The sequence below is a fragment of the Staurois parvus genome, unplaced genomic scaffold (assembly GCF_062004578.1).
Source record: "Staurois parvus isolate SC_StPar_1 unplaced genomic scaffold, SC_StPar_1.0 ptg001110l, whole genome shotgun sequence".
In the NCBI taxonomy this organism is placed as follows: Eukaryota; Metazoa; Chordata; class Amphibia; order Anura; family Ranidae; genus Staurois; species Staurois parvus.
Window position 1 is genome coordinate 82425 of NW_028318906.1, and position 27100 is coordinate 109524.

Consider the following 27100-nt stretch of genomic DNA (forward strand, 5'->3'; position numbering starts at 1 on the left):
TTGTTTACATTCCCCTATTATTTAGGAATCCCTGACTGATATCATGTGCTACAGGTGCTAGATCCCCAAGATCCAGGAGGAAGCTGTCACATTTAGCAGTGGTAAAAATCTGTCCATTAGAGAAATTTCCCCTCTGCCCTGGTGACAATGGTTTTACCAGAGTGTGACAGTAAACCTCCAATAGCAACAATGCTAGAAATACATTGCTTTTCTTTGTAGAGTAGGGGAAGGGGCTAGAACAATCATCAGCTTTGCATTTCTGTCCCTGTTGCAGATTTTCCCTCACTTCCTGTTTGGTAAAACTCATTAAAGAGAACCTGTCACTTGCATTGTGCTATCACATAGTGGGTTTGCCAGTTCCCCATATGATAAAAATAAAGCTGAGTAAAAAATAGCTTGAAAAAAATAGGAAATTACATAATCAATAAAAACAGGAAAACAAAATTGAAACACCCCCACCCTTTCCAGTTTTATCCCCTTGTTAAGTTGTCTTCCCGTTCTACCTTTTTTTTAAAAAACTGTATATGTTTAGCAGTTGTTATGTAGACAGGCATTCTGCAGCTTGCTTGGGTAATGGGGACTTGAAGCCTTTCACTTATCCAAATTTCATACTGTGCGGATTACTGCTGTATTGTACTGTAGAGGTTTGGGTGTGGGTGGGGAACCAGGTGCTAGTCTGTCTGGTGGGGGTGGGGGTGGAGGTGGCAGGTATTACTGCCAGCATGTACTGTATAAGTTGAGTTGTGTTCAATAAAGCGATGCATTCATTCACTCTACACAAAGTTCCAACTCGTGGCTTGGGATATCGGGGAAGGATTGTCTTTGAGCTTTAATACCCACCTTGGCAGAATGCTGGACAACTTGCCGGAAAGGGGGACCATTGGCTGAGATTACGCCATGGACGCCGCATCACTCTGCAAGAGGAAACCCAGGCGAAACAATTCTGCCACAACTAGTTTGCAGCAGTGGGATCTTTCCTCATTGTGGAGAAAGTCAAAACCATCAACCAGAACCCCATCTTTTTCACTGCTTTTAAAACTTTCTCAGAGGCGGATGGGGACATTGACAGCTTTCTTCAGGACTTTGAATGGTTGTGCACCATCCATGATGTGGCAGCCAAAGACCGGGTCCCCATTTTGAGCAGCAAGCTAACTAGTCGGGCTGCAGGCGCATTCAGAACTGTACCTGGCAGCTACTGCTTGGATTACGATTATGTTAAGGAACACTTGCTGGCCCGCTATGCTCTCACCTCAGAGGCGTACCACTTAAAGTTCCGGGCACTCAAGAAGAAACCCCAGGACACCTTCACTGAATGGGCACATCAGTTACAACACGCTGCCCACAGCTGGGTTCGAGGGTGTCAGATCACCAAGCTAGAGGAACTGTTGCAACTGCTGTTACTGGAGTAGTTTTACAATGGACTCTGGGGGATGTTAGACATTGGGTCCGGGACAGATACCCCCTAACCTTAGCCAACGCTAGTCGCTGGGCAGATGAGTACCTGAACAACAGGAGGCTAACTGAGCCCACCATTCCCCCTGTACCTCATTTACAACCAGTGGTACCCACTCCGGTCACCCAAGAATGCCTCAGACCATCCACACCTTCCAACCCAAAGTGGTCTGGCCCACACTGTTATGGCTGCAACCAAACAGGGCACATCTGTATTCATTGCCCCTGGAATCCACCAAGGCCTTAGACCAGCCAACCCCCTCGGGGTGCTTCCAACCGACCCACCACTCCCTCTGCCTAATGCCTGCAGGACCACCCCAGTGACACCACCTCTTCATGGAGGAATTTTACAACCAAGGATGAGGACATAGGGGTCTTTCACAAGGCTAACCCTGTCCAGGCTGCCACCCCAGACAATCGCCGACATCACCAACAGGTTGTCCATGTTAACGGCCGTTGGGCCCAAGGATTACGGAACACTGGGGCCACACTCACCCTAGTCCAACCCCAACTGGTACCAGACCAGGCCAATACTGGGTGGTCTATGGCTGTATGGGTAGTGGGAGGCCATGTCTACCGGATTCCTACCGCAAAGGTTCATCTGGACTGGGGGGCCAGGGCCAGGGACGTTGAAATTGGAGTAATGCAGAACCTGCTGGCTGAGGTTCTCCTTGGAAATGATCTGGGAATCCTGGTCTCCACTTTTGGCACTGGAACTCCTGCTGAAGCTCATCCGGTCACCACTCGCCACCAGACTAGGGAGAACGCTGCCGGTCCACCTGCCAAGGCTCCTGTAGGAGTCGAATACCCACCACCTGCTGATCTCATCCCTGCCCTGACCTGGGATTCCCCTGCTAATTTCGCTAAAGAAACAGCCAGTGACCGGACCTTAGACCCCTATAGACGGAGGGCTGGGAGTGATCCTGGGGGATTGGGAGATGTGAGGTATGAGTGGGAAAAGGGCCAGTTGTACAGGGTCCATGTCGGAGCGGGGGTGGGCACTGCCCAAATACTACAGTGCCATTGCTAAACCCCTAACGGATCTGACCCAGAAGAATCTTCCCTGACAGGTTGTGTGGTCCCCAGAGTGTGAAACGGCTTTCCAAAAGCTCAAACATGACCTGATCTATGCTCTCGTTTTGGCTGCTCCTGACCCTTGCAAATGGTTTTGTGTTCACACAGATGCCTCCACCTTTGGATTGGGCGCTGTTCTGAGCTAAATTGGGGAAGACGGGAATGTTCATCCAGTGGCCTACCTAAGTAGAAAGTTGTTACCCTGGGAGGTGGCCTACACTGCTGTGGAGAAAGAGTGTCTTGCCTTGGTATGCGCCCTCAAGAAATTCCGGCCCTACCTGTACGGGCTCTCCTTTACCCTACTCACGGATCACAACCCCCTGATATGGCTGAACCTGGTCTCCGGGGACAATGGTAATCTGCTGCGGTGGAGCTTGGCCCTCCAGCCCTACAACTTTAACATCCAGTACCAACGCAAGACGCCAATGCGGATGGTTTGTCCCGGCAAACAGAGTTGGTGAAGTAACCCTCTGAACCGACCAGCCCCAAGCAGACCCATTGGAAGGTCTCGCCAGAACCGTCCATTTGTGATAAAATTTTGCCCTTTCCATTTCAGTTTTATCCCCTTGTTAAGTGGCCTTCCTATTCTACCTTTTTTTTTTAAACTGTATATGTTTAGCAGCTGTTATGTAGACAGGCATTCTGCAGTTTGCTTGGGTAATGGGGACTTGTAGCCTTTAACTTATCCAGATTTCATACTGTGTTGATTACTGCTGTATTGTACTGTAGAGTTTGAGGTGTGGGTGGGGAACCAGGTGCCAGACTGTCTGGTGGGGGTGGATGGGGCAGGGATTACTGCCAGCATGTACTGTATAAGTTGAGTTGTGTTCAATAAAGTGATGCATTCATTCCCCCTACACAAAGTTCCGACTCGTGGTTTGGGATATCGGGAAAGGATTATCTTTGAGCTTTAATACCCACCTTGGCAGAGTGCTGGAAAACTTGTTGGAAAGGGGGACCATTGGCTGAGACTATGCCATGGATGCCACATCGCTCTGCAAGAGGAAGCCCAGGTGGAACAGTTCTGCCACAGTGAACCCAAACACTTTTTTGGTTCCAAAGGGACAAACTGGCCCCAGGTGTTGAATGGAGGAAATGCCTGTTGGATCACTTTCAAAAGATTGCCATAATCAAGACATTGGCTTCCAACTGGTAATACAAGCATAAGGCTAAATATGGACCTGTAAAAATTAATTATACTCATAGAGGACAATATCATTCAAAGAGCAAGAAAATCCTCATAGTGTAGTATATTCAAAAGGACTTATTGCCTTAAAACGTAGTATTGAACGCACATAAACAAAAGTAAAAACAGCATGTCACCATGTATCCCAATGATATGTTTCAAACCCATAAGATGGCCGCCATGTTCCGGTACATGTTGATGTCACGCGCTCTAACTCCATCCAACGCGCTTCGTCATCAGTGATGTCTGCAGGGGTGTGGCCAGCATACAGATGTGGCGCCTAAATATAGGGAGGAGGGAGCCCATCTCTTCCCCTAATCTAATGAGAGCATGCATCAGAACAGGAAAAAGGGAGTCTGGCACAGAAGCCAAACACTCCCATACACATTTGCCAGTGCCAGCACATCATAAACTAGAGTTAGTGGGACACTGGACAGCAATAATACAAAAAAATCGATCGATACTCGGGTGGACTCCTCTGTATATACTATAGGTAAACATAAGTAGAAATAATTATAAAATGAAGTACACTACTAAAACGAACCCGAACGTAGCAGTACTGGCCGTGGCTCCAACTTGTGTGCAAAAAGCATATAGCAGCTTAACCATTCACAAACATCACAAAAAGGCAAGAAGATATATTACATTCCAAAAATAAAATAAAGATAAGGGATACCAAATACAAGTAAACGTGAGAATAAGAATAAAAGAATATAAGTAACAATAAAATATACAAATCATAAATTATAAATATACCAAAATAATAATATAAATATACAGAAAAAAACTAACCATTATTAATGAATGCGGTGACATCCCACTCAATATTGAGACCATGGGGCACATAAGATTTTAAAGTATAAATCCACTATACTTCCAACTTAGAGATCTTTCGCTTGGTTTAACTACCCCTCCCATTCTTAGAGAATTTATCAATGCCAATGAATAGCGTACCTTCAGGGTTTTTATTATGGTGAAGAGCAAAGTGCTTGGAAACACTATGATTGGGAAAGCCCTTCTTTATGTTGGCAATATGCTCTTTCACCCTGGTTTGTAGTTTTCTGACTGTGCATCCTGTGCATACTGGAACCCGCATTGGCATTGAATCAAATAGACTACATTTCTTGTAGAGCATGTAATAAAGCTTTTAATTTTAAATGATTCATTAGTAATAATGGAAGAAAAACCACCAATTTTCCTATTTTTACACACATTATACCTACAGACTAAGCATTTTCTGCAGGGATAATATCCCTTCATTTCATCGAACATGAAAGGTTTTTTCAGAGGCATGACATTAGGGGCCAAAGCTAATCTCAGAGGGGGTGCTCCCCTAAAAATGACAGGAGCAGCTTCTGGGAGCAAAGGGCTCAAAATGTTATCATTCCGTAACACTGCCCAATGTTTCCTGATTATGTTCTTAATGTCTTAATACTAGGTGGAATATTTAGTAACAAAAGCCGATTTGAATGGCTCTGTTGTGTTTTCTTTAAACTAGGAACAAGTTCACTTCTATTTTTGGCATCTGCCTTGCTAAATGCTTTCTGTAATATATGGTTATCATAACCCTTTTTGTGAAATTGCAATTTTAAATGATCTGCTTCCACTAAGAAATTGGTTTGATTAGTACAGTTCTTTTTGAGCCTAAGAAACTGGCTCTTAGGCACAGACTTTAGCCAAGAAGGATGATGACAACTGCTGGGCCCAATAAAGCTATTTCTGTCAGTTTTTTTTAAAAAAGTGGAAGTGAATAACTTGTTACCCTCCACACTAATTCGTAAATCCAAATAATGTATTTACTCTCTGCTGTGTTCATGTTGAAGAACAATACCCCTATCATTCTCATTAAGAGTGGAAATCAACTCATCAACAGTGTTTACTCCCCCCTCCCATATAAACAAGACATCATTGATGTACCTTTTCCAAAGTAATAGCTGTGGATGATTTTGTCCATAGATAGCATCCTTCTCGCATTTGGCCATAATGAGATTGGTCATACAGGGAGCAAGCTTTGCTCCCATGGCCACTCCCCTACTTTGTAAATAATATATATCCCCAAACCAAAAATAATTGTGTTGCATGGCAAAATCTAAAGGGAAAGGATGAAATCAGTCTGAAGATCAGATAATGTGTCATCCTTTTTTAAAAAATGCTTTACTGCCTCCCTGCCATGAGAGTGGGAAATGATAGTGCATAGAGAGGCAACGTCAGCAGTCGCCAAAACATAAGACTCTTTCCACTCAACATCACCAAGGATATTAATAACTTGGGTGGTGTCTTTCAAAAAGGACAGTGTATCCACAACCAGAGGCTGGAGGAAATGGTCTATGTATTTCCTCTTGAGGTCACTAAGTCAATTCCACTAATAATGGGCCTACCTGAAGGGTTAATAGGATCCTTATGCACTTTTGGTAAATAATAAATCACAGATACACGTGGAGCAATAGGGACCAAAAAAGACCTCTCTTTCTTATTAATTATTCGATTTTTGTATCCTTCTTCTATTAAATTTAGCAACTCATTTCTGTATTTGGTGGTGGGATTACTCTTCAAAGGTGCATAAGTATTCCTGCTGGCTAGTAAGCGACACATTTAGAATCAATAGGCTTCACGATCCAATACAACAATTACACCGCCCTTATCCACTGGACAAACTACAATGCCATTTCGTTTTTTTAAGGTTTCCATTCCCATCTGGAATCTGGTGTCCGGTCTCTGCTTTCTAATGGAAAGATCTTCCAAATCTTTAAGAACCAAGTCCTTGAAAACAGAGACCGAAGGCGCCACATTCCCAGGCGAGATGCATTAGCTAAGGAAGTTTGCTTAAAATTAAGTCCTCCTACATTCATATTCCCATTAGTCCTAGTGGGATTGCTAACAAGATACCTTTTTATATGAATTTTGTAATGAACTTATGAACATCCATGAAGGTCTCAAATTTATTAAGTTTTCTTGGAGAGGTAAATTTTAAACCATGGCTCAATACATGCTTTTCATTGTCATATATTGAGGAAGAGCTAAGGTTAAAAAAACCTATATTGTTCATATCCGCCTTCTTTTTTGAGCGGATCCTCCTCCCCCCCTCTGGTGCCTCTTTTTGTTCTATAGCCCTTTTTGGGTTTACATTGACCTTGGGAAAAAAATGGGAATTGATAGTAGAACCCCAAGAGCCTTCATTATCATAGGGTGCTTGATCACATGGATATCCCGCATCTCTATGATCCCTTTGAGGTCTAAAGGCATGGGCAGTATCTGGAATATTATTCCTAGATCCATAATTATTCTGCATATAAGGCTGTTCAGTAATATTTCTATCTGATCCCCAATTATCTCCCCTATAATCATCCTGTAATGGTGCAAATTGATTATAAGTATTATATCCCCCTCTCCCCTTAGGATGGAATTGGCCCCTGGAGCCACCTCTAACTCAACCGCTTCCCCTTTTGGTATTAGGAACATAATTGGAGGAATAAGAATTTTGAGATCTCTCATTGCCCCTTAGCGAGACCGAGCCTGTGGTGGAATTCAAGCGAGGTACCCTTGATGACACCTTACTACAATCCTTATCCTCTATTGATGCTTTGTTAATGTCTTGGACTAAAGTGTTATCCTTTAATTGCCATTTGAATACTCTATTAGCCTTATAGTCCTCAATGTCTCTCAAATATTTTTTCAGTTTTTTTGTTTTTTTGCTCGATATCTTCCTTATCCAAATGTTTTTTAAGACTATCAAATCTAGTAATGTATTCTTCTTGTGCCTTAAATGGAAGTAATTTGTTTTTCAAAGCAGTGATTTCCTCATCCAATCTGGCTAGCTTCTGCTTCTTTTTACAAATAATGAAACCAAGCATTGAAATAGTGGAACCACTCTTGAGTGTCTAAGATGTCACTCTGGGGAGCAACTTCCCATCGCAAGCTTCTAGGGACCATTTTTTCTGAAACATATTTCTCCAAAAAGGCAATATCCCAATGTGTGTGTATTTCTGATGTGACCAGATTTTTGAGCCTCATAAATGTGTCCCCTAGTTCATCTCGGGGTCCGACTACATCAACAAAGGTGTCATTGGTGTTAAGCACCAAGGATTCACAATATTCAAAGATATCTATGTGGATCAGAAACAGCTGTATAATATTAACCTGAGTAGATAACTAATAATATTGACACTTCTGCGCTATAATGTAAAAGTAACACACATAAAATTGTTCATTGTTAACTCTAAATTAATAAACTGTAAAGACTTTAAAGTATCTCCTTTGGACAATTTTGGGTCTCCAAGTTTGGTACCAGTTCATGGACGGGTGAAATTCTAGGGATTGACACATTTGGTATCTATTTACTTGATGCAACACCTTCTTTTATATATTTTACCAAATATTTGGATACCATATTGTGCTTGTTTGCAGGAAAAGTAACTTAAAGGATAAGTTTACCTTTGAAACATGTTGCATGTTCCACACATTTTTAGGGTGAATCATGTAGTATGTTCTCATAGCCGCATTAGCGCATGCCACCCCCCTCCTTCTGACAGATAGAACGGGGAGAAGTTTCCCCATGCGATCTGTCAGATTTGAAAACAATATTTCCATGCAGGGCTCAACTTCTGTGAATGAGTGCCTATAAGTCCCGGCACCCTTAGCAGCTGTTGGCTTGTAGTTTTCAATGAATTACCACAGTGCTCTGGGTTTGATAAACAGTTCAGCTAATATTGTGTAACATAAACATTACTGCCACCATTTTATTCTCCAGGATCTCTGCTTTCAGAAAATATCTAAATATATGATTTCGGGGGGTTTTAACTAATCTTCAGCATCAAATGTGTATTTTACTGTGAGTAACGCAAATACAGCAAAAGAGTTAACGCATTGAGTTCCTTGGTTCTGACCAGGTTAATTTTGAATGATGTTAATATGTTTTCCACATGGTAATAACTGTAACCCTACAACAGCTGTAGTTTAGTTGTCACTGTTGTAGTCTCACTACTAACATCCAGGACTAACTAACCCTTTCATTCCATTTACCTGTCTCTCTGTGTCTGCTTCAGGTTACAGTTACGAACAATGGTTGATGCTTTGTCTATGATCTATACAATTGAGAAGATTAACAATTCCACTCTTTTGCAAGGAATAAAGCTGGGCTATGAGATCTTTGACTCTTGTTCTGATCCTCTCAAAGCGGTTCAGGCAACGCTGAGGTTACTACCAGAAATCTTTGCAATAAACAACTCAACACAATGTAACAGCACAGAGGTCATACCTACCATTAAAGCTGTTATAGGAGAAATGTCTTCTGAAAACTCCATTGCCATAGGAAGGATACTGAGCAGTTACTTTATACCTCAGGTAAGACTTTAGTTTTGTCTATTAGGTGTTCATAATAGGTACATAGATGACATGAATGTTGATTAATTCAATACAGTGGTGTATCATCCATTTGTGCAATTTGTGCAGGGCACATGGACCCTGAGGTGGAGTGGGGTCCACAGTGTCCCCACACATTGCACACATGGAGGAGCAGCTGCTGCTTCACCTCTGTCCTTGAATATATCTTCTATCTGCTCGTATGTGTCCCTCCTCCCTGCAACACCAATCACCTGTGGCTCCCCTGCAGCTACTGGCTTCATCTCCCCTCCCACTTTCTTCGGGAGCTGCAGGGGAACCACAGGTGGAATAAAACTTTCAAAACACATACCCCCCATGGCACTCAGACCCCACCCTGTGCTGTCTCTCCACTGCAGTACCAAACCCTTGTGCCCTCCTCCTCCCCCCCATCAGCTACAGCTGCTGTTGGGGCATAAGATCTGTGAATGTTTAGTGTGGAGGGGGGGGGGGGTGTTGCACAGGGCATGCTACAGTTTGTTTTAATGTGATAATAATGGTTTTAGTGTATTTTTAGTGAAAGAAGGGATTTGATAAAATTTCTTTAACTATTGCAGGGATTGCCTTACTACGATTACACCTCAACCTTCAGCCTTAGCTCCATTTTGTACTCTACTTTACAACAAGTACCTTACATAACAAATGGGTCACAGTGACAGTGGACCCAGCTGAGGTAGTTAAGGCTGTCACGCATCAAAAAAAGTTGATTGGTGCTCATGACGTGCATCGTTCTTCTCTGGACGCTAAGCTGGATGATATTACTGCTATGGGTAAATCCTTGCTGCTGGCCTCCTCTGAATCAGATCAGACCCCTTCCCCTGCTCCCGTCCACGCCATGTCTTTGGTGCCTCCTAAAATTCCCTTACCTAAATTTTGAGGTGATACTGAAGATTACAGAGTCTTTTTGAACATTTTTCCATTTGCATTTCCTTAATAACCCTGAGACATTCAACAGCTCTTAAGCTAAAGTGACTTTTGTAATTTCTTTGTTAAAAGGGAAAGCTTTGACATGGGTTTTTCCTTACCTGGAACACAATGATCCTTTATTGTAGGATGCTGATAAGTTCCTGTCTTCTCTTCAGACATTTTTGACAAACCAGGTAGGGTTTCAGCCACAGAATGCTCACTTTTGGGCATACTGCAAAGTACCAGTACTGTGGCACAATATAGAGTTTCACATTCTGACTGCTGAGACTAAGTTGGATGCCAGTGCTCTTTGTGCAGCTTTTCATACAGGTCTTGCAGATGGCATCAACAATGAACACTGGAGCTGTGTGTCTGTCTGGATGTCCGGTATCATGAAAGGTGTCAGGAGAGTTTATGGACACATAAGCTACCTCAGTCAGTTTTTTGTCTAGCCACTAACTTCCAAAAAATCACCGGAGCCTAAACTTGAATCTCTAGTTGATTCCGTGACACTTGCAGAACCCATGGAAATCAACCGTTTCCACTTGACAGAAGCAGAGAGACAAAGGAGATGCTCATTGGGCCTATGTCTGTATTATGGACTGAAAGGACATTTTTTATCCGTTTACCTTCCTGTCCTGTAAAAAGGAAGGTTCTAACTCATGTTGGAGGAACTGTGTTAGTCCTTCCTCCAAAACATAGATCATTGTAGCTGCAATTTTTCAGTTAGCCTCAAACTCTGTGAGCCTTTGAGGCTTTTGTAGATTCTGGAGCAGCTGGTATATTCTTAGATCACATCTTTGCTAAGAAAAACAGTACTCCTTTGTGTCTAAACCAAGACCCTTGAGCATCATTGCTGTGGATGGCCAACCATTAGGAAAAGGCACAGTGGTATTCAAGACCATCACAATCTTCATGTTGGAGCACTCCACAAGGGGGGAAATTATCCTACCTCTGATTGACTCTCCATTTCTGCCTGTTATCCTTGGGAATCCATGGTTGCAACAGCACAACCCTTCTTTTGGCTAGGTTAATGGAGAATTAACCTCCTGGGGGTCGTATTGTCAGCAGAACTGTTTATATCATCCCAAAAGACTATCTCACAGTCGATTGGCTGCTGTGACAATACCTCCTACCTTGCTTTAAGAATACTACAACTTTGCATATGTATTTCGCAAGAAAAAAGCAGAGGTTCTACCCCAACATCATTCTTTTGACTGTGCAATTAACCTGATCCCTGGAGCACCTCTTTCAAAGGGAAAGACATATCCATTGTCACAACCTGAACAAAAGTCCATGGAGGAGTACATTCAGGACAACTTGGAGAGAGGTTTTATCCCTCCCTCTTTTTCTCCAGTATGGGCAGGTTTTTTTTTGTTGAAAAAAAGATTGGGGTCCCCATCCATGTATACAATATCAAGGTTTAAACCAAATTACTGTAAATGAGCTATTTGATGTTCTTAACCACTTGCCTTCCGGCCGCTGTATATAAATGGCCAGACGGTGGCAGTCCAGGGGTGGGTTGCCGTTCATAAATGGCGCCTGCCATTTTGGACTGTGCGCTTTCCCAGTGATCACATGCAGAGTAGTAAGCAAGGTGTCACTTCTGACATTATTGCTTACTACATGTAAAATCTGTGAATTATCACAGAGGTCACATGGTACAAGGCTATTCACAACAGCCTTGTACCATGTGACAAGCTGTGACCAATCACAGCTCACACAGTAGTTCTCAATGGCTGCAAGAATGCAGCCAGAGAGGAGGATAAATTATTGCTTTTGATTGCTTTTATAGCCTTTATGGGTGTAAAAGCAATCAGTGTAGAAAAAAAAAAAAATCTTCATCACCCCCCACAAGCAGTACAGTGGCACCATGGTAACAATGCACTGCTAGGGTGACAGTATGTAGAAAGAAAAAACAAAACATAAATAATAATATAAAAAAATAAAGTAAAAATGTAAAAAAACAATTTTTTTAATTATAATTTTTGTTATAAACTAATTTTGGGTTATTTTTTTTACTAAAAAGGTAACTGAATAAATTTTGGCCAAGATTTATGATGAAATATTATTTATTTGCAAACTTGTATAAGAAAAACACTTTTTTTCAAAATTTTTGGACATTTTCATTTATATAGCAAAAAAAATTTAAATCCCAGTGGTAAATAAATACCACCAAAATAAAGCTTTATCTGTCTAAAAAAAATGCTAAAAAATTCATATGGGTACAGTGTTGCATGACCGCACAATTTTCATTCAAACTGTGATTGCGCTGAAAGCTGAAAATTGGCCTGGGCAGGAAGGGGGTAAAAGTGTCCGGACTTGAAGTGGTTAAAGGAGTCATTATTTTCACTAAGCTGGACCTGCGAGGAGCCTATATCCTGATTCATATAAGAGAAGGTGATGAATGGAATACAGCATTCAATAATTGCAATGGACACTATGAGTATCTAGTTGTGCAATTTGGACTCTGTAACACTCCCGCCTTCTTCCAGCATTTCATGGATTAGGAATTTCACAACTTCAGAAGCAAGTTTGTGATAATCTACCTGGATGACTTCTTAATCCTTTCTAATACTCGCCTGGAAAACATCTTACATGTGAAACAAGTACTACGGTGGCTACAGGAATATCATCTCTATGCCAGCATTGAAAAATGTAGCTCTCATCAGAGTTGCATATCTTTTCTGGATTACATTATAAATAGAGATGAGCGAATCGAACTTGGCGAAGTGGAATTCGTTTCGAATATTAGGAAAAATTCGATTCGCGCCGAATCCGAAAATTAGCAAACTTCGGATGCACGAATCGAATTTTCCCCGATCGGCCGATTTTCATCCCTTCTACAGCCGGCAAAAAGTGTCCCTGCAGAGAGCTCCGCTATTTCTGACAGTTCTCTGACAGTTCCTTCACATTTACAGCAGTTGAAACATTGTATCTATTTGTTTCCATTTAGGATACAGATGTTTTTATTCGGAAACAAATAGATACAATGTTTCAACCGCTGTAAATGTGAAGGAACTGTCAGAGAACTGTCAGAAATAGCGGAGCTCTCTGCAGATACACTTTTTACTGGACTGGAATTCTTCTTATTTTCATCCTACTTCTTCTTCTTCTTCTTCTTCTTCTTCTTCTTCTTCTTCATCCTCATCCTCATCCTCTTCTTCTTCTTCTTCATCCTCATCCTCTTCTTCTTCTTCTTCTTCTTCTTCTTCTTCTTCTTCATCCTCATCCTCATCCTCTTCCTCTTCTTCTTCTTCTTCTTCATCCTCATCCTCTTCTTCATCCTCATTCTCTTCTTCTTCATCATCCTCATCCTCTTCTTCTTCTTCTTCATCCTCATCCTCTTCTTCTTCTTCATCCTCTTCTTCTTCTTCTTCTTCTTCTTCCTCACCATCATCCTCTTCTTCTTCTTCATCCTCATCCTCTTCTTCATCCTCACCCTCTTCTTCTTCTTCATCCTAATCCTCTTCTTCTTCTTCTTCTTCTTCTTCTTCTTCATCCTCATCCTCTTGTTCTTCTTCTTCATCCTCATCCTCTTCTTCTTCATCATCCTCTTCTTCTTCTTCTTCGTCCTCATCCTCTTCTTCTTCTTCTTCTTCATCCTCATCCTCTTCTTCTTCTTCCTCATCCTCATCCTCTTCTTCTTCTTCTTCCTCATCCTCTTCTTCTTCTTCTTCATCCTCATCTTCTTCTTCTTCATCATCATCATCATCCTCACCTTCTTCTTCTTCTTCATCATCCTCATCCTCACCATCATCCTCTTCTTCTTCTTCATCCTCATCCTCTTCTTCTTCTTCTTCCTCATCCTCATCCTCTTCTTCTTCTTCTTCTTCATCCTCATCCTCCTCTTCTTCTTCTTCTTCTTCATCCTCTTCTTCTTCTTCTTCTTCTTCTTCTTCATCCTCATCCTCTTCTTCTTCTTCTTCTTCATCCTCATCCTCTTCTTCTTCTTCTTCATCCTCATCCCCTTCTTCTTCATCCTCATCCTCTTCTTCATCCTCATCCTCTTCTTCTTCATCCTCATCCTCTTCTTCATCCTCATCCTCTTCTTCATCCTCATCCTCATCCTCCTCTTCTTCTTCTTCTTCTTCTTCATCATCATCATCCTCATCCTCTTCTTCTTCTTCTTCTTCTTCTTCTTCTTCTTCCTCACCATCATCCTCTTCTTCTTCTTCATCCTCATCCTCTTCTTCATCCTCATCCTCTTCTTCTTCTTCCTCATCCTCATCCTCTTCTTCTTCTTCATCCTCATCCTCCTCTTCTTCTTCTTCTTCTTCTTCATCCTCATCCTCTTCTTCTTCTTCTTCTTCATCCTCTTCTTCTTCTTCTTCCTCTTCCTCATCCTCTTCTTCCTCTTCTTCTTCTTCATCCTCTTCTTCGTCCTCTTCCTCTTTTTGTCTTCCTCTTGCAGGTCACTGCTCATGCGCAGATTTTTTATCGGCAAAAAATCGTCCGATTTGCCCACTATTGCTGCGAAAATCAGCCGATCGGCAAAATCGGCCGATTTTGTTTCCAACTTTACAGGGAAAAAAAATGGCCAAAATACCGAAAAACGGCCAACCAAATAGCCCACTAACGATCCGAAAATCGGCCGATTTTATTTTCGGCCGAAAAATCGGCCGATTTTCGACCCATCTATGGCCTGCATTAGGGCCACAGAGACTTTAGGGCCACAGAATCGTTACTCAGGGACACAGAATCGTTACTCAGGGACACAGAATCGTTACTTAGGGCCACAGCTATCAAAGAATCGAAAATTTAAAGTGACATACACCCTTTTTTTTTTGGTGGCTGTCGTGCACAGTTGGTGCTGCAGTTTGCCGATTGTGCAAAATAAACTGACTTTCTGCTTCACAACCACTATTGTACGTTCAAAGAGTTAAATCCATTTACACGCCGGGTGGCGGTAATATTTTTTGGGTGATTAGTGCATTCCAGTGACACAAACGTACAGTTTCCAGCCAACGGCAAGCTGCAATTGACCAATTGTGTACAATAAACTGACTTTCTGCTTCACAACCAATATTGGCCTTCAATTGAAGCTGCTTCCGCTCCGCCACTCTGCCATTGGACTCTTGATAGTCGTCTCCCCACGCTGCTGCTGGGGGGACTTTTTAACCTAGGCCTGTGTATGGCCTTCAATTGAAGCTGCTTCTGCTCCGCCACTCTGCCATTGGACTCTTGATAGTCGTCTCCCCACGCTGCTGCTGGGGGGACTTTTTAACCTAGGCCTGTGTATGGCCTTCAATTTAAGCTGCTTACGCTTCGCCACTCTGCCATGGGCCCCTGTACCGCCTCCTCATGCTGCTGCCAGGTCCAGAGTGTGTCATGGGTCCCTGTACGGCCTCCCATTGCTGCTGTCTCCATCGCCACACTCTGCCATGTGCCACTTTCAGGTCTCCTCACACTGCTGGTGGGTTCCATTTTGTCATAGGGTGCTGGCAGATTACGGGCCTCCCATTGGTGCTGCCAGGCCCGTAATCTGTCATGGGCCCCTGTACCGCCTCCTCATGCTGCTGCCAGGTCCAGAGTGTGCCATGGGTCCCTGTACGGCCTCCCATTGCTGCTGTCTCCATCGCCACACTCTGCCATGTGCCACTTTCAGGTCTCCTCACACTGCTGGTGGGTTCCATTTTGTCATAGGGTGCTGTATGGCCTCCCATTGCTGCTGCCTCCACCGCCACACTGTGGCTCCACACTCTGGTTTTGGCCCCATGACTGCCCAAATGAGTGAAGTGTGCGGTGATTCTAAGATCGACGGCACTCATCTGCATGTCATACTGACTGACAGTATTATTTCTCTTCCCCAGCAGACTCCAAGGGCATTTAAATTAAAGGTACAGTGTTCTGCACTAATATAAAGGCTCTCTGAAGCCTAGAAACCCTTTTAATAAGTTAAATTCGCAGCAAATAAATTTGCATCGAATCGAATTTATTCCGCAAATTCGGCGAATCAGCCGAATCGAATTTTTGAATAATTCGCTCATCTCTAATTATAAACTCTGAAGGTTTTCAAACAGACCTGTGAAAACTTGCTGCTCTCCTGCAGTGGCCACAGCTGAACACCTTGAGAGGGCTGCAAAGTTTTTTGAGATTTTCCAATTACTAAAGGCATTTCATCAAAGGGTTTGCCTCTATAGAAGCACCTCTTATGGCTATGACCAAGAAGGGGGTAAATTTTAAAGTATGCTCCTCTGACACAGTGCCAGCTTTCTGGCAACTGAAGGAAAGGTTTAGCAAGGATCCAATTCTTCAATATCAAAATCTAGACCTCCAGTATATTCTTAAAGTTGAGGCATCTGAAGTAGGGGCTGGTGCAATGCTGTTTTAAAATCAGGTAGAGTTCACTCAGTAGCATTTTTCTCAAATAAATTTTCTCCTGCTGAAGTCAACTATGATGTCTGGAATAGAAAGCTATTGCCTATTAAACTTGCGCTGTCTGAATGGAAGCATCTCCTGAAGGGAACTCAAAAGCCTTTTACCATACTGACAGACCATGAAAATAAATAAAATAAAAATCTGTTGTATCTTCAAACAGCTAAATGTTTGAATTCATGTCAAGTTTTATGGGCTTCTTTTCTTTTCATGTTTCCATTTTATCCACTCCTATGTTCCAGGACACAAGAACAATAAAGCTGATGCTCTGTCTAGACAGTTTGAAGTATCCAAAGTAGTTCAGCCCACTGAACAGTGCATAATTATACCACAAAGGATCATTGCACAAATCTCCACAACCCTTCTACAACAATTACAGGAAGCCCAGAATCGTATTCCCCCAGATCTGAAAGTGTTGCCAGGACATCTGTAGCCCCTAGCCTCAGGAAGGCTGTACTTCTTTGGGCACATGATGGAGTATTGTCTGGTCATCCTGGAATCACTATCACCCTAAAGACTTTGAAGCATCATGTTTGGTGGCCAGGTATGAAAAAAGATGTTACAAATTATGTGGCCGCCTGTCCAACATGTGCCCATAATAAAGTTCCACTCACCATACCTCGACAGTCTTGGACCAATTTGATCATGGAATCTATCACCGATCTACCCCAATTATTATTATTATACAGTATTTATAAAGCGCCAACAGTTCACTCAGCGCTGTACATTACAATGGGGGACAGAACATGCGACAGTACAGTAACAATACAATGCGATACATGAGGAGGGCCCTGCTCTTTCGAGCTTACAATCTAGGAGGGAGGGGATAGTGGTACAGGAGGAGATAGCTGTGGGGGATGGAGTGGTAGGAAGAGTGGAGGAGGTCGGCAAATAAGCAGGGGGTGGGGTAGGCTTCCCTGAAGAGGTGGGTTTTCAGGGTACGCCTAAAGGAGAGGAGAGTAGGTGATAGTCTGATGGGTTGGGGCAGGGAGTTCCAGAGGATGGGTGACACCCTGGAGAAGTCCTGGAGGCCGACATGGGAGGAGGAGACCAGGGTACTAGAGAGAAGGAGGTCTTGTGAGGAGCGGAGTGTGCGTGTTGGGTGGTGCTTGGATATTAGGTCGGTGATGTAATTTGGGGCAGTATGGTGGACAACTTTGTACGTCAGTGTTAGTATTTTTAATTTGATCCGTTGCGCAATTGGAAGCCAGTGGAGGGATTGGCAGAGGGGGGTGGCGGAAACAGAGCAGTTGGTAAGGTCTGGCTGCCGTATTCAGGATCGACTGAAGTGGGGATAGCATGTGGCGAAGCAGGCCAGTGAGGAGGGAGTTGCAGTAGTCGAGTTGTGATATGATGAGGGAGTGGATGAGCTGTTTAGTGGTTTCTGGGGTTAGGAACGTGCGGATTTTGGTGATGTTGCGGAAGTGGAGTCTGCATGAGTTTGTTAATGATTAGACTTGGGGCTGGAAGGATAGGTTGGAGTCCAGAATGACACCAAGTACTCTGGCCTGCGGGGTGGGCCTGATAGTGGCATTGTTGGACTTCATGGAGAAGTCAATGGCGGGTGGTGTGCGGGCTGGAGGGAAGACTAGGAGCTCGGTTTTGGAGAGGTTCAGTTTAAGGAAGTGGAGCGACATCCAGTCTGATATGTCGTTCAGTAGGTTTGTGATTCGGGGGGAGACTGAGAGGGTGAGGCGAGGGGTTGAGAGATAGATTTGTGTGTCATCGGCATAGAGGTGGTAGTTGAAGCCATGAGAGTGTATGAGTTGGCCAAGGGAGGAGGTGTAGATGGAGAAGAGAAGGGGCCCGAGGACGGAGCCTTGAGGGACCCCAACAGAGAGGGTGCGTGAGGGGGAGGTGGTAGCATTATAAGTAACGCTGAAAGAGCGTTGTGATAGGTAGGATGAGAGCCAGGAGAGAGCAGAATCTCTGAGGCCGAGGGAGTGTTGTTTTTTGAGGAGGAGGGGGTGGTCGACTGTGTTGAAGGTCGTGGAGAGGTCAAGGAGTAGGAGCACTGGATAGTGGCCATTAGCTTTGGCGGTTAGAAGGTCGTTGGAGAGTTTGAGTAAGGCAGTTTCGGTGGAGTGTAGGGGACGGAAGCTGGACTGTAGGGGATCAAGGAGGTTGTTGTCATTGAGGTGAGAGCTTAGGTGAGTGTAGACTAAGCGCTAGAGGAGTTTGGATGTGAATGGGAGCAGGGAGATGGGTCTGAGGTTGTTCGGGTCATTGGGGTCCAGGGAGGGCTTTTTAAGTATGGGGGTGATGTGTGCATGCTTCAGAGGGGAGGGGAATGTGCCAGAAGAGAGGGAGAGATTAAAGATGTGGGGGAGGGAGCGTAGGATGGAGGGGGAGGGAGGTCGAAGGAGTTGTTAGGGGATAGGGTTGAGGGGACAGGTGGTGAGGCGGGCATCAGAGAAGACCTTGGAGACCTCCTCGATGGTAGTAAGGTCAAAGGTGTGGAGTGTTGAGGGGGGCTTCAGTGTGAGGAATGTTGGGTGGGGTAGAGGTCAGAGCAGTGGTGGGGCCGTGGGAGAGGGGTGATGAGGGGGTAGCTGTGTGAGAGGGGACGGGGTTGGAGGGAGTTTGAGCAGTAACAAAGTCTCTGCGGATTGTGTCGAGGGAGAGGGGTGATGAGGGGGTAGTTGTGTGAGAGGGGACGGGTTTGGAGGGAGTGTGAGCTGCGGCGATGTCCTTGCGAATTGTGGAAATCTTGATTGGCATTCTCAAGGGCGGTGAGTGAGGTGCTGTGTGGAGGTGGGGGCAGAGAGAGTAGAGAGTTAAAGGTGGAGAAGAGTCGGCGAGGATTGGAGGAGAGGGTTTTGATGAGGGTCAGGAAGTAGGCTTGCTTGGCGGCATGGAGGGAGGAGATGTAGGTGTGGAAGGCAGATTTCTAGCCGGTGAATGCTTGTTGGGATCTGGTTTTGCACAACAGTCGCTCCAGGGCACGACTGTGTCATTTGAGAGTTTTGGTATGATCAGTCTGCCAGGGCTGAAGCAGTCGGGGTCTGGTGTTTCGTGTGGTTAAAGGCGCTAGTGATTCAAGGGCTGTTGACAGCGTGTTGTTATAAGCAGTCATAGCCAGGTCAGGGCAGGACAGGGGGAGGATGCTGTCATGGAGCTGATCAGCTGCAGAGTGGAGCGGGGCAGGGTTCAGGTTGCGGAGGTTATGGCTGGTGGTAGTATGACATTTGGAGGGGTAGGCGTTAGAGGATGAGGAGATAGAAATCTGCTGGTATGACTGTAAAATGGGTCATAGTGGATCACTTTTCTAAAATGTCCCACTTTGTCCCACTTCCTGGACTACCAACAGCCAAAGCACCGTCTTCTCTCTTTTTAACTCATATTGTAAGACATCATTGGATTCCTACCAGTATTGTGTCTGACAGGGGTTCCCAGTTCATTTCCTGATTCTGGAGACCATTATGTAAGAGGCTGGGGGTAACAGTGTCTCTCTCTACCTTACACAAGCCACAAACTGATGGACAATCCAAACGCATGAACCAGAACCTTGAGCCCTACCTTCAACACTACATCAACTTGTTACATTTCAATCGGACTGAGTATTTGCCATTGGCTGAATATGCCATCAACTCCCCTTGGCACAGAGCCCTTCATAACATGCACTTTTATGCAGCTCTAGGCTACCACCCACATACTTCCCACACTGCAACCTTTTTCCAGTGTACTATCAGCAGATCAACGAATAAAAAAAATATTGCTACAATGGAGAAAAATTAGCTTTCTTTTACAAAAGACAGCAGGCAAATATAGGAATTTTTTCTGATAGACCTTTGCATGTATGCATTAGGAGACACTTTGGTTGTCTGCTAAGTAATTGAGACTGAAGCAACCTTCTACCAAGTTGTGGCCTTGATTTATTGGTCCCTAAAGGATTGCTTCCAAGTTGGACAAGTCTCCTATTGCCTTAAATTGCCCCCTTCTCTTTAGATACATCCAGTTTTCCATGTTTCCCTTCTCAAGAAGGCATCCTTTAATAATTACTTCAGGACACAACAGCCACCTCCTCCTGTTCGCATTGATGGGAAGCACAAGTATGAAGTGTCTAAGATCCTGCATTCTGGAAGGCAGGACTGTGGTATACAATATCTTGTTAACTGGAAGGGATATCTTGTGACTGATAGTTCTTGGGTTCCTGCCAAAGACTTGTATGCTCCTGCTCTCATTCGAGACTTTCATGCTGCTTTCCCCACTAAACCCCCTAGGCCCCCTGGAGAGATTAATTGGGGGGGGGGGTTCTGTCATGTGTCTGGGTGGCTTTGGATCTGGATTTTTATGGTTCTGGTGCTGCAGCTCTATTAACTCTGCCACAGTAGGATCTGAGTCTCTGCACATGTACTCTGCTTAGTGCTTTGGCCCCTTGGACTCTTTAGCTCCACCTGCCTTCCAGCTGTAATAAATCTGCAATCAGCTCAGGCTTTATATAGCAGGACTTCAGATGCCCTGTGCCTGTTTGTGTGGATTTGTTTCCTGGGTGTCTGCAGGTCTTGTGAACTACTGAACTATTGGATTTGGACTTTTGTCTGATTACTTGGCTACACTTCCACTTAATGTTTCTGCTTTTCTCTGCCAGACTGTTCATGACCTCTCCCTAACCTTGACTATTCTTCCAGATTCTGATTTTGTGCCTTTCTGCCAGATTTGTTGGTGACCCAGCCTTGCTGACTATGAATTCATCTCAGCCTTCAGCATAAGCTCCAGTTCGGACTCTACCTTGCAATAGGCACCTTACACAGTGGGGCCCAACATGTGATCTTGCACACGGGCCCACTGATTTCATGAAATACCCCTGAGTAAATAGTTTTGATAATGAATATGGTGGAAACGATGACCATGAAAAAGATAATGATGATAAAGGTTGTAATATCGAACTGATGGTCATGATTGTCCTAAAGGCGATTGCTAGAGGTGAGTGGATTGGTTTGTTTAGTCTGTTGTATGTACTCTTAGAGAGAATGAAGAATAATTGATGAGATAGGGCTAATGAGCTAATGCAGATATACTTGTCTTAGAATCCCCCCATGGTGTCCCAGAGAATATTTTGGATTGTCTCTCAGGAGTGCTCAGACAGCCTAGTTTGGTGCACAATAAATATTTGGAATTAGGGTTAGTCCTGTTGTTAATTGGTAGGAGAGTGTGAAAAGATCTGTATGTGAAAGTCACTCTTAGACATATGCAATTAATTTTGTCCCAAATCTTAATTCGGAAGAAATTTTGGTTATTCTCTCTGAATGACAATAGTAACAAATTTCAACAAATCTTAAATGACAGTTACATGACAATGAATCAAACAAAGCTAATTTGTTTCATTCAGATATTTGAAGCACTTGAATGAAACAAATTATTCAGATTCATTTCTAACAGCTAGTTGTTAAGAAGTTGTTAAGGAGTGTACCGGCAAACCAGCTGCCACGTCCTTAACAACCAATGACTCATCTGCTGTCAGAACACAGCTAATCCCATTTAGGGATACAGCCAGATGACATATAAACATAAGGGGTGGAAGCTACCTGGAGATGTCACTGATTGACTCCTCTCCATGTCTAACTGTCATTGGGTGAGTGTCGTTATGGGGATGGGGTCATGTTTATCTGTTATTTGGGAATGACATTTGCCCAATGACAAGTTGACATGGGAACAGGGCCACCTGGTAAGAGAACTTTGGGGCAGGTGGCTCCCCCTCAAAGCACCTTGTCACAAGGGGCTCTTCCCCACAACCCATGCCCGGTGTTTGTGGGGGCCTGTGGGTGGGGGCCCTATTGGAATCTGGAAGCCCCCTTTAATAGGAGGGCCCCCAGTTCCTGCCAACCCATATGAATGGGTAGGGGTACGTGGTACCCCTACTCATTCATCAAAAAAAGTGAAAGCTAGTAAAAACACAAACATCATTTTTGACAAGTCCTTACAAAAACACAATCCACATAAAAAAAAGCATGCCAAGTGCGACTGGCCCATCCAGGTGTTACTTTTATGATGTCCCTGCCCCCATGTCTACCTTTCAACAGGAGGACAAGGTCCATTGGGGAGGAGCTCTCCTGCCCCAAAGGACCCCCCCCATGTTGAGGGCATGTGGCCTGGTAAAGTTAAGGAAGGAGGGCCTCACTCGCCCCCCCCCCTTTCCTGACCTACCAGCTGCATGCTTGGATAAGTTTTTAGCTTGATTTTTGGGGAGGACCCCATGCCATTTTTTTAAATATTTTGGAGTGGGAATTGCTCTTAAAATCCATACCAGACCCTAAGGGCCTGGTAAGGATTGGGGGACCCCTTTGCTGTTTGCTAAAAAGAATTTTTTAAACCTGTATTAGTTTTGTTTACATTCTGCTGGCAGTGGGGGCAATGTAATCAATTATTAAGGCGAGGCAGATGGCTTGCCGGCCTGCTCCTTAACAACCAGTTATTCTTAAAATAGAATATGGTTTGGTCTAATGCTAATCCTTCCGAAAATTGGTCGATCAATTTTCAATCGATTTGAATGCGAATCCTTCTGAAAATTTGGAATTCATACGTACACGAATAAAATAAACAAGCCTAAATGAATTTTGAAAACAAATCAATGAAATTAAATTACTAACATAATGAATCTATCCAAAACAAAACTAATTTTTACATTCTGTACATGTCTAGTCCCTCTATTATACTAAAGCAGCAACCTCGCTTCAGTTCTGTTCTTTTACATTTGTACATAACAGTCCTCAAAGTGTTGCTATACTTTTTATCCTCAAGCTTAAAAATGATATCTTTACCATGTTGTTTATGTTTGATGTTTTTTCAGGTGGAAATAAATAAAGTGTGTTATTTCATTTTGTCATTACAGATAAGTACAACATCATCTGCTGATATTCTAAGTGATGAAATGAGATATCCATCTTTTTTTCGTACCATTCCTAGAGACTATTACCAAACCAAAGCAATCATGGATCTTATCAAAGCATTTGAGTGGAACTGGATTGGAATCATTGCCAGTGATGGTGAATATGGACGTTCCAATCTTGATTTACTGAGCTCCCTCTTTTTAGATAATGGAGTATGTAAAGCCTTTGTGAGGACTGTTCCCTCCTTTGTGAAACATCCATCCCTGCAGAATAGCTTAAATAATGTCATAAGTGATCTCAAAACTAGTACAGCCAAGGTGGTAATACTCTTTGCAAAGAGTGCTATTGTGGCTGAACTATTTAGAATAGCCATTCATCAGAATATATCCAGAACTTGGATTGCAAGTGAGAGTTGGATCAACTCCAACTTAGTAGCAAGTATAGAAGATATTGCAAAGGTGGGCACAATATTTGGATTCACATTTAAAAGTGGTTTAATTCCTGGAATAGAAGATTATCTTAAAAACCTTTTTTCCTCCAATGACATAGCCACAAATGAAATTCTTGATGAATATAAAATGTTGAGATATGGATGCCCAGAAGACTATAGAGAATATCTAAAGTGTTTGAACTCAACGTCTGACAACTGTCCTGTTCCTGCTTCAGTGATACACAAATCCCCATTAGCCTGCAATGTGACTGACGTCTCTCTGCAAAATGATGATTATTTAGAACAGTATAAAGAAGTAGCATATTCTACAGCCCTGGCTGTTACAGCCATAGCTCAAGCACTGAAAAAAATAATGTGCAAAGACGGAACTTGTGACAAGGATCTCCAAGTATCACCACGCAAGGTTAGTAAATAAAAAAGGACCTGAACTAAACTCTAAAGATCAAGCCCATTGGTCTTGAAAAGAAGATTACATTACATTACATTGTCTCTGTGCCCCTTTTTCATCAACCACTAATTAGTAGACAGTCTGGATCCTAATGGGTTCCAAAGGAAATGACAGAAGAAACAAGGAATTGTGATGCAAGATACTACACTTCCTGTAATATACTGTAACTTCCCTGATAAAGAAAGTATCACATTACTTTATTTGGCCTGACCTGATAAAAGGGAAATTCCATCGTCTCCCCTATACACTTACTGGCCAAAAGCTGAGGTAACAAGATTAATACGTCAGTGGATTTATTTGCCCTGAATCTGCTACAGAGCTGTGTGCAGTGGCCGTGACTATTCAATCAGCTGTAGCCCATAAACCTGGAAGGAAGACCGGGTGAAGATGGAAGCCTCTGCAGTGGTGACAGTGTGTCGCTGGAGGGCTTAGTTCTAAGGTCAATCTTTCATAATGTGCTAGTATGGGATGCATACTAGCATATTATATTTCCGTTCAACAGGAAACTTTTTTTTTTTTAATAAGTTTACTACCAATTTAGCACCCATAATTGTGGGTTTGTCATGAAGTAGACTAGCGTACCTTCAAATTATATTAGATGATACCTCTACAGATGCAGCAGAAATTGTCTGCTGATTTTTATCTTCCTGTAGGTTTACACAAACATGACCTTCACAGATATGTACAGTGGGGCAAAAAGGTATTTAGTCAGCCACCAATTGTGCAAGTTCTCCCACTGTTGAGAGAGGCCTGTAATTGGCATCATAGGTAGACCTCAACTATGAGAGACAAAATGAGAAAACAAATCCAGACAATCACATTGGCTGATTTGGAAAGAATTTATTTGCAAATTATGGTGGAAAATAAGTATTTGGTCACCTACAAACAAGCAAGATTTCTGGCTCTCACAGACCTGTACCTTCTTCTTTAAGAGGCTACTCTGTCCTGCACTCATTACCTGTATCAATGGCACCTGTTTGAACTTGTTATCAGTATAAAAGACACCTGTCCACAACCTCAAACAGTCACACTCCAAACTCCACTATGGTGAAGACCAAAGAGCTGTCGAACGTCACCAGAAACAAAATTGTTGACCTGCACCAGGCTGGGAAGACTGAATCTGCAATAGGCAAGCAGCTTGGTGTGAACAAATCAACTGTGGGAGCAATAATTAGAAAATGGAAGACATACAAGACCACTGATAATCTCCCTTGATCTGGGGCTCCACGCAAGATCTCACCCCGTGGGGTCAAAATGATCACAAGAACGGTGTGCAAAAATCCCAGGACCACATGGGGGGACCTAGTGAATGACCTGCAGAGAGCTGGGACCAAAGTAACAAAGGCTACCATCAGTAACACACTACGCCGCCAGGGACTCAGATCCTGCAGTGCCAGACGTGTCCCCCTGCTTTAGCCAGTATATGTCCGGGGCCCATCTGAAGTTTGCTAGAGAGCGTTTGGATGATCTAGAAGAGGATTGGGAGAATGTCATATGGTCAGATGAAACCAAAATAGAACTGTTTGGTAGAAACACAACTCGTCGTGTTTGGAGGAGAGAGAATGCTGAGTTGCATCCAAAGAACACCATACCTACTGTGAAGCATGGGGGTGGCAACATCATGCTTTGGGGCTGTTTCTCCGCAAAGGGACCAGGACGACTAATCCATGTACAAGACAGAATGAATAGGGCCATGTATCGTGAGATTTTGAGTGCAAACCTCCTTCCATCAGCAAGGGCATTGAAGATGAAACGTGGCTGGGTCTTCCAACATGACAATGATCCCAAACATACCGCCCGGGCAACGAAGGAGTGGCTTCGTAAGAAGCATTTCAAGTTCCTGGAGTGGCCTAGCCAGTTTCCAGATCTCAACCCCATAGAAAACCTTTGGAGGGAGTTGAAAGTCCGTGTTGCCCAGCGACAGCCCCAAAACATCACTGCTCTAGAGGAGATCTGCATGGAGGAATGGGCCAACATACCAGCAACAGCTGTGTGCCAACCTTGTGAAGACTTACAGGAAACGTTTGACCTCTGTCATTGCCAATAAAGGATATATAACAAAGTATTGAGATGAACTTTTGATATTGACCAAATACTTATTTTCCACCATAATTTGCAAATAAATTCTTTCCAAATCAGCCAATGTGATTGTCTGGATATGTTTTCTCATTTTGTCTCTCATAGTTGAGGTCTACCTATGATGCCAATTACAGGCCTCTCTCATCTTTTTAAGTGGGAGAACTTGCACAATTGGTGGCTGACTAAATACTTTTTTGCCCCACTGTATTATCCAACACTGTTTCAAATGATGAAACATCTTTCTGACATTGTTCTGAGACTGCCTTCAGCTGACGTTCACATTAACATGCAGCATTCCCAGGACAATGTTCAAGGTACTCAAAATTACTTTATTGCAGATGCACAGATACAGAGGAATAAAGTAATGTATTGTGAAATCATTTATAGATAATGGTCACTTAAAACCCAGATCCAAAGAAATAAAAAAATAAGTTCACTACAACCCCACCCCAGTTGAAAAATAAATGTCCCAAAGCAATGCCCACCCTTTCCACACTTTTGCACTGCTCTCTCCATTCTCCTCCATTCCAAACCACTGCTCCTCTCCCAAGTTGATTGACTCTCAACATCATACAACCCACATCCTATGGTGGGGTGGGGGCAGATGCATCACCAAGCAACCCTGGGCTCACAGGTAAATGTTGCATGTCATTGTGTGGCACCATTTTCTGCATCATAGAGGACCACCCACCTCAGAGCTACAATCTAGCTACAATCAACTTAAGCATTTTTAAAAGGCAAGAAGGCATTTGTTTTAGATGTGGTGGGATGATGTGGGGTTTTCATTTGTTTTGGAAATGTTTGATTTTTATTTTATGCTGATAGTGCTTTTATAGGCTTAAGATACTTAAAGCCCAGCATCCGCTTGTTACTGACCATCTGTTTGTGGAGTTGCCTTTCGTTTGCAGTACAACTCTTTG

The 27100-nt window shown here is 43.4% G+C and overlaps 1 protein-coding gene across 1 annotated transcript in view; it reads left to right on the forward strand.

Annotated features, from left to right (window-relative positions):
* The window catches only part of LOC149440134 (G protein-coupled receptor family C group 6 member A-like), a 77722-nt gene that overhangs the window by 20750 nt on the left and 29872 nt on the right, over positions 1–27100 (forward strand). Inside the window, exons 2-3 of the mRNA XM_089658894.1 lie at positions 8755–9052; positions 23205–24056. Of these exons, the coding sequence (XP_089515020.1) occupies positions 8755–9052; positions 23205–24056 (1150 nt within the window). The remainder of the gene's footprint in view (positions 1–8754; positions 9053–23204; positions 24057–27100) is intronic.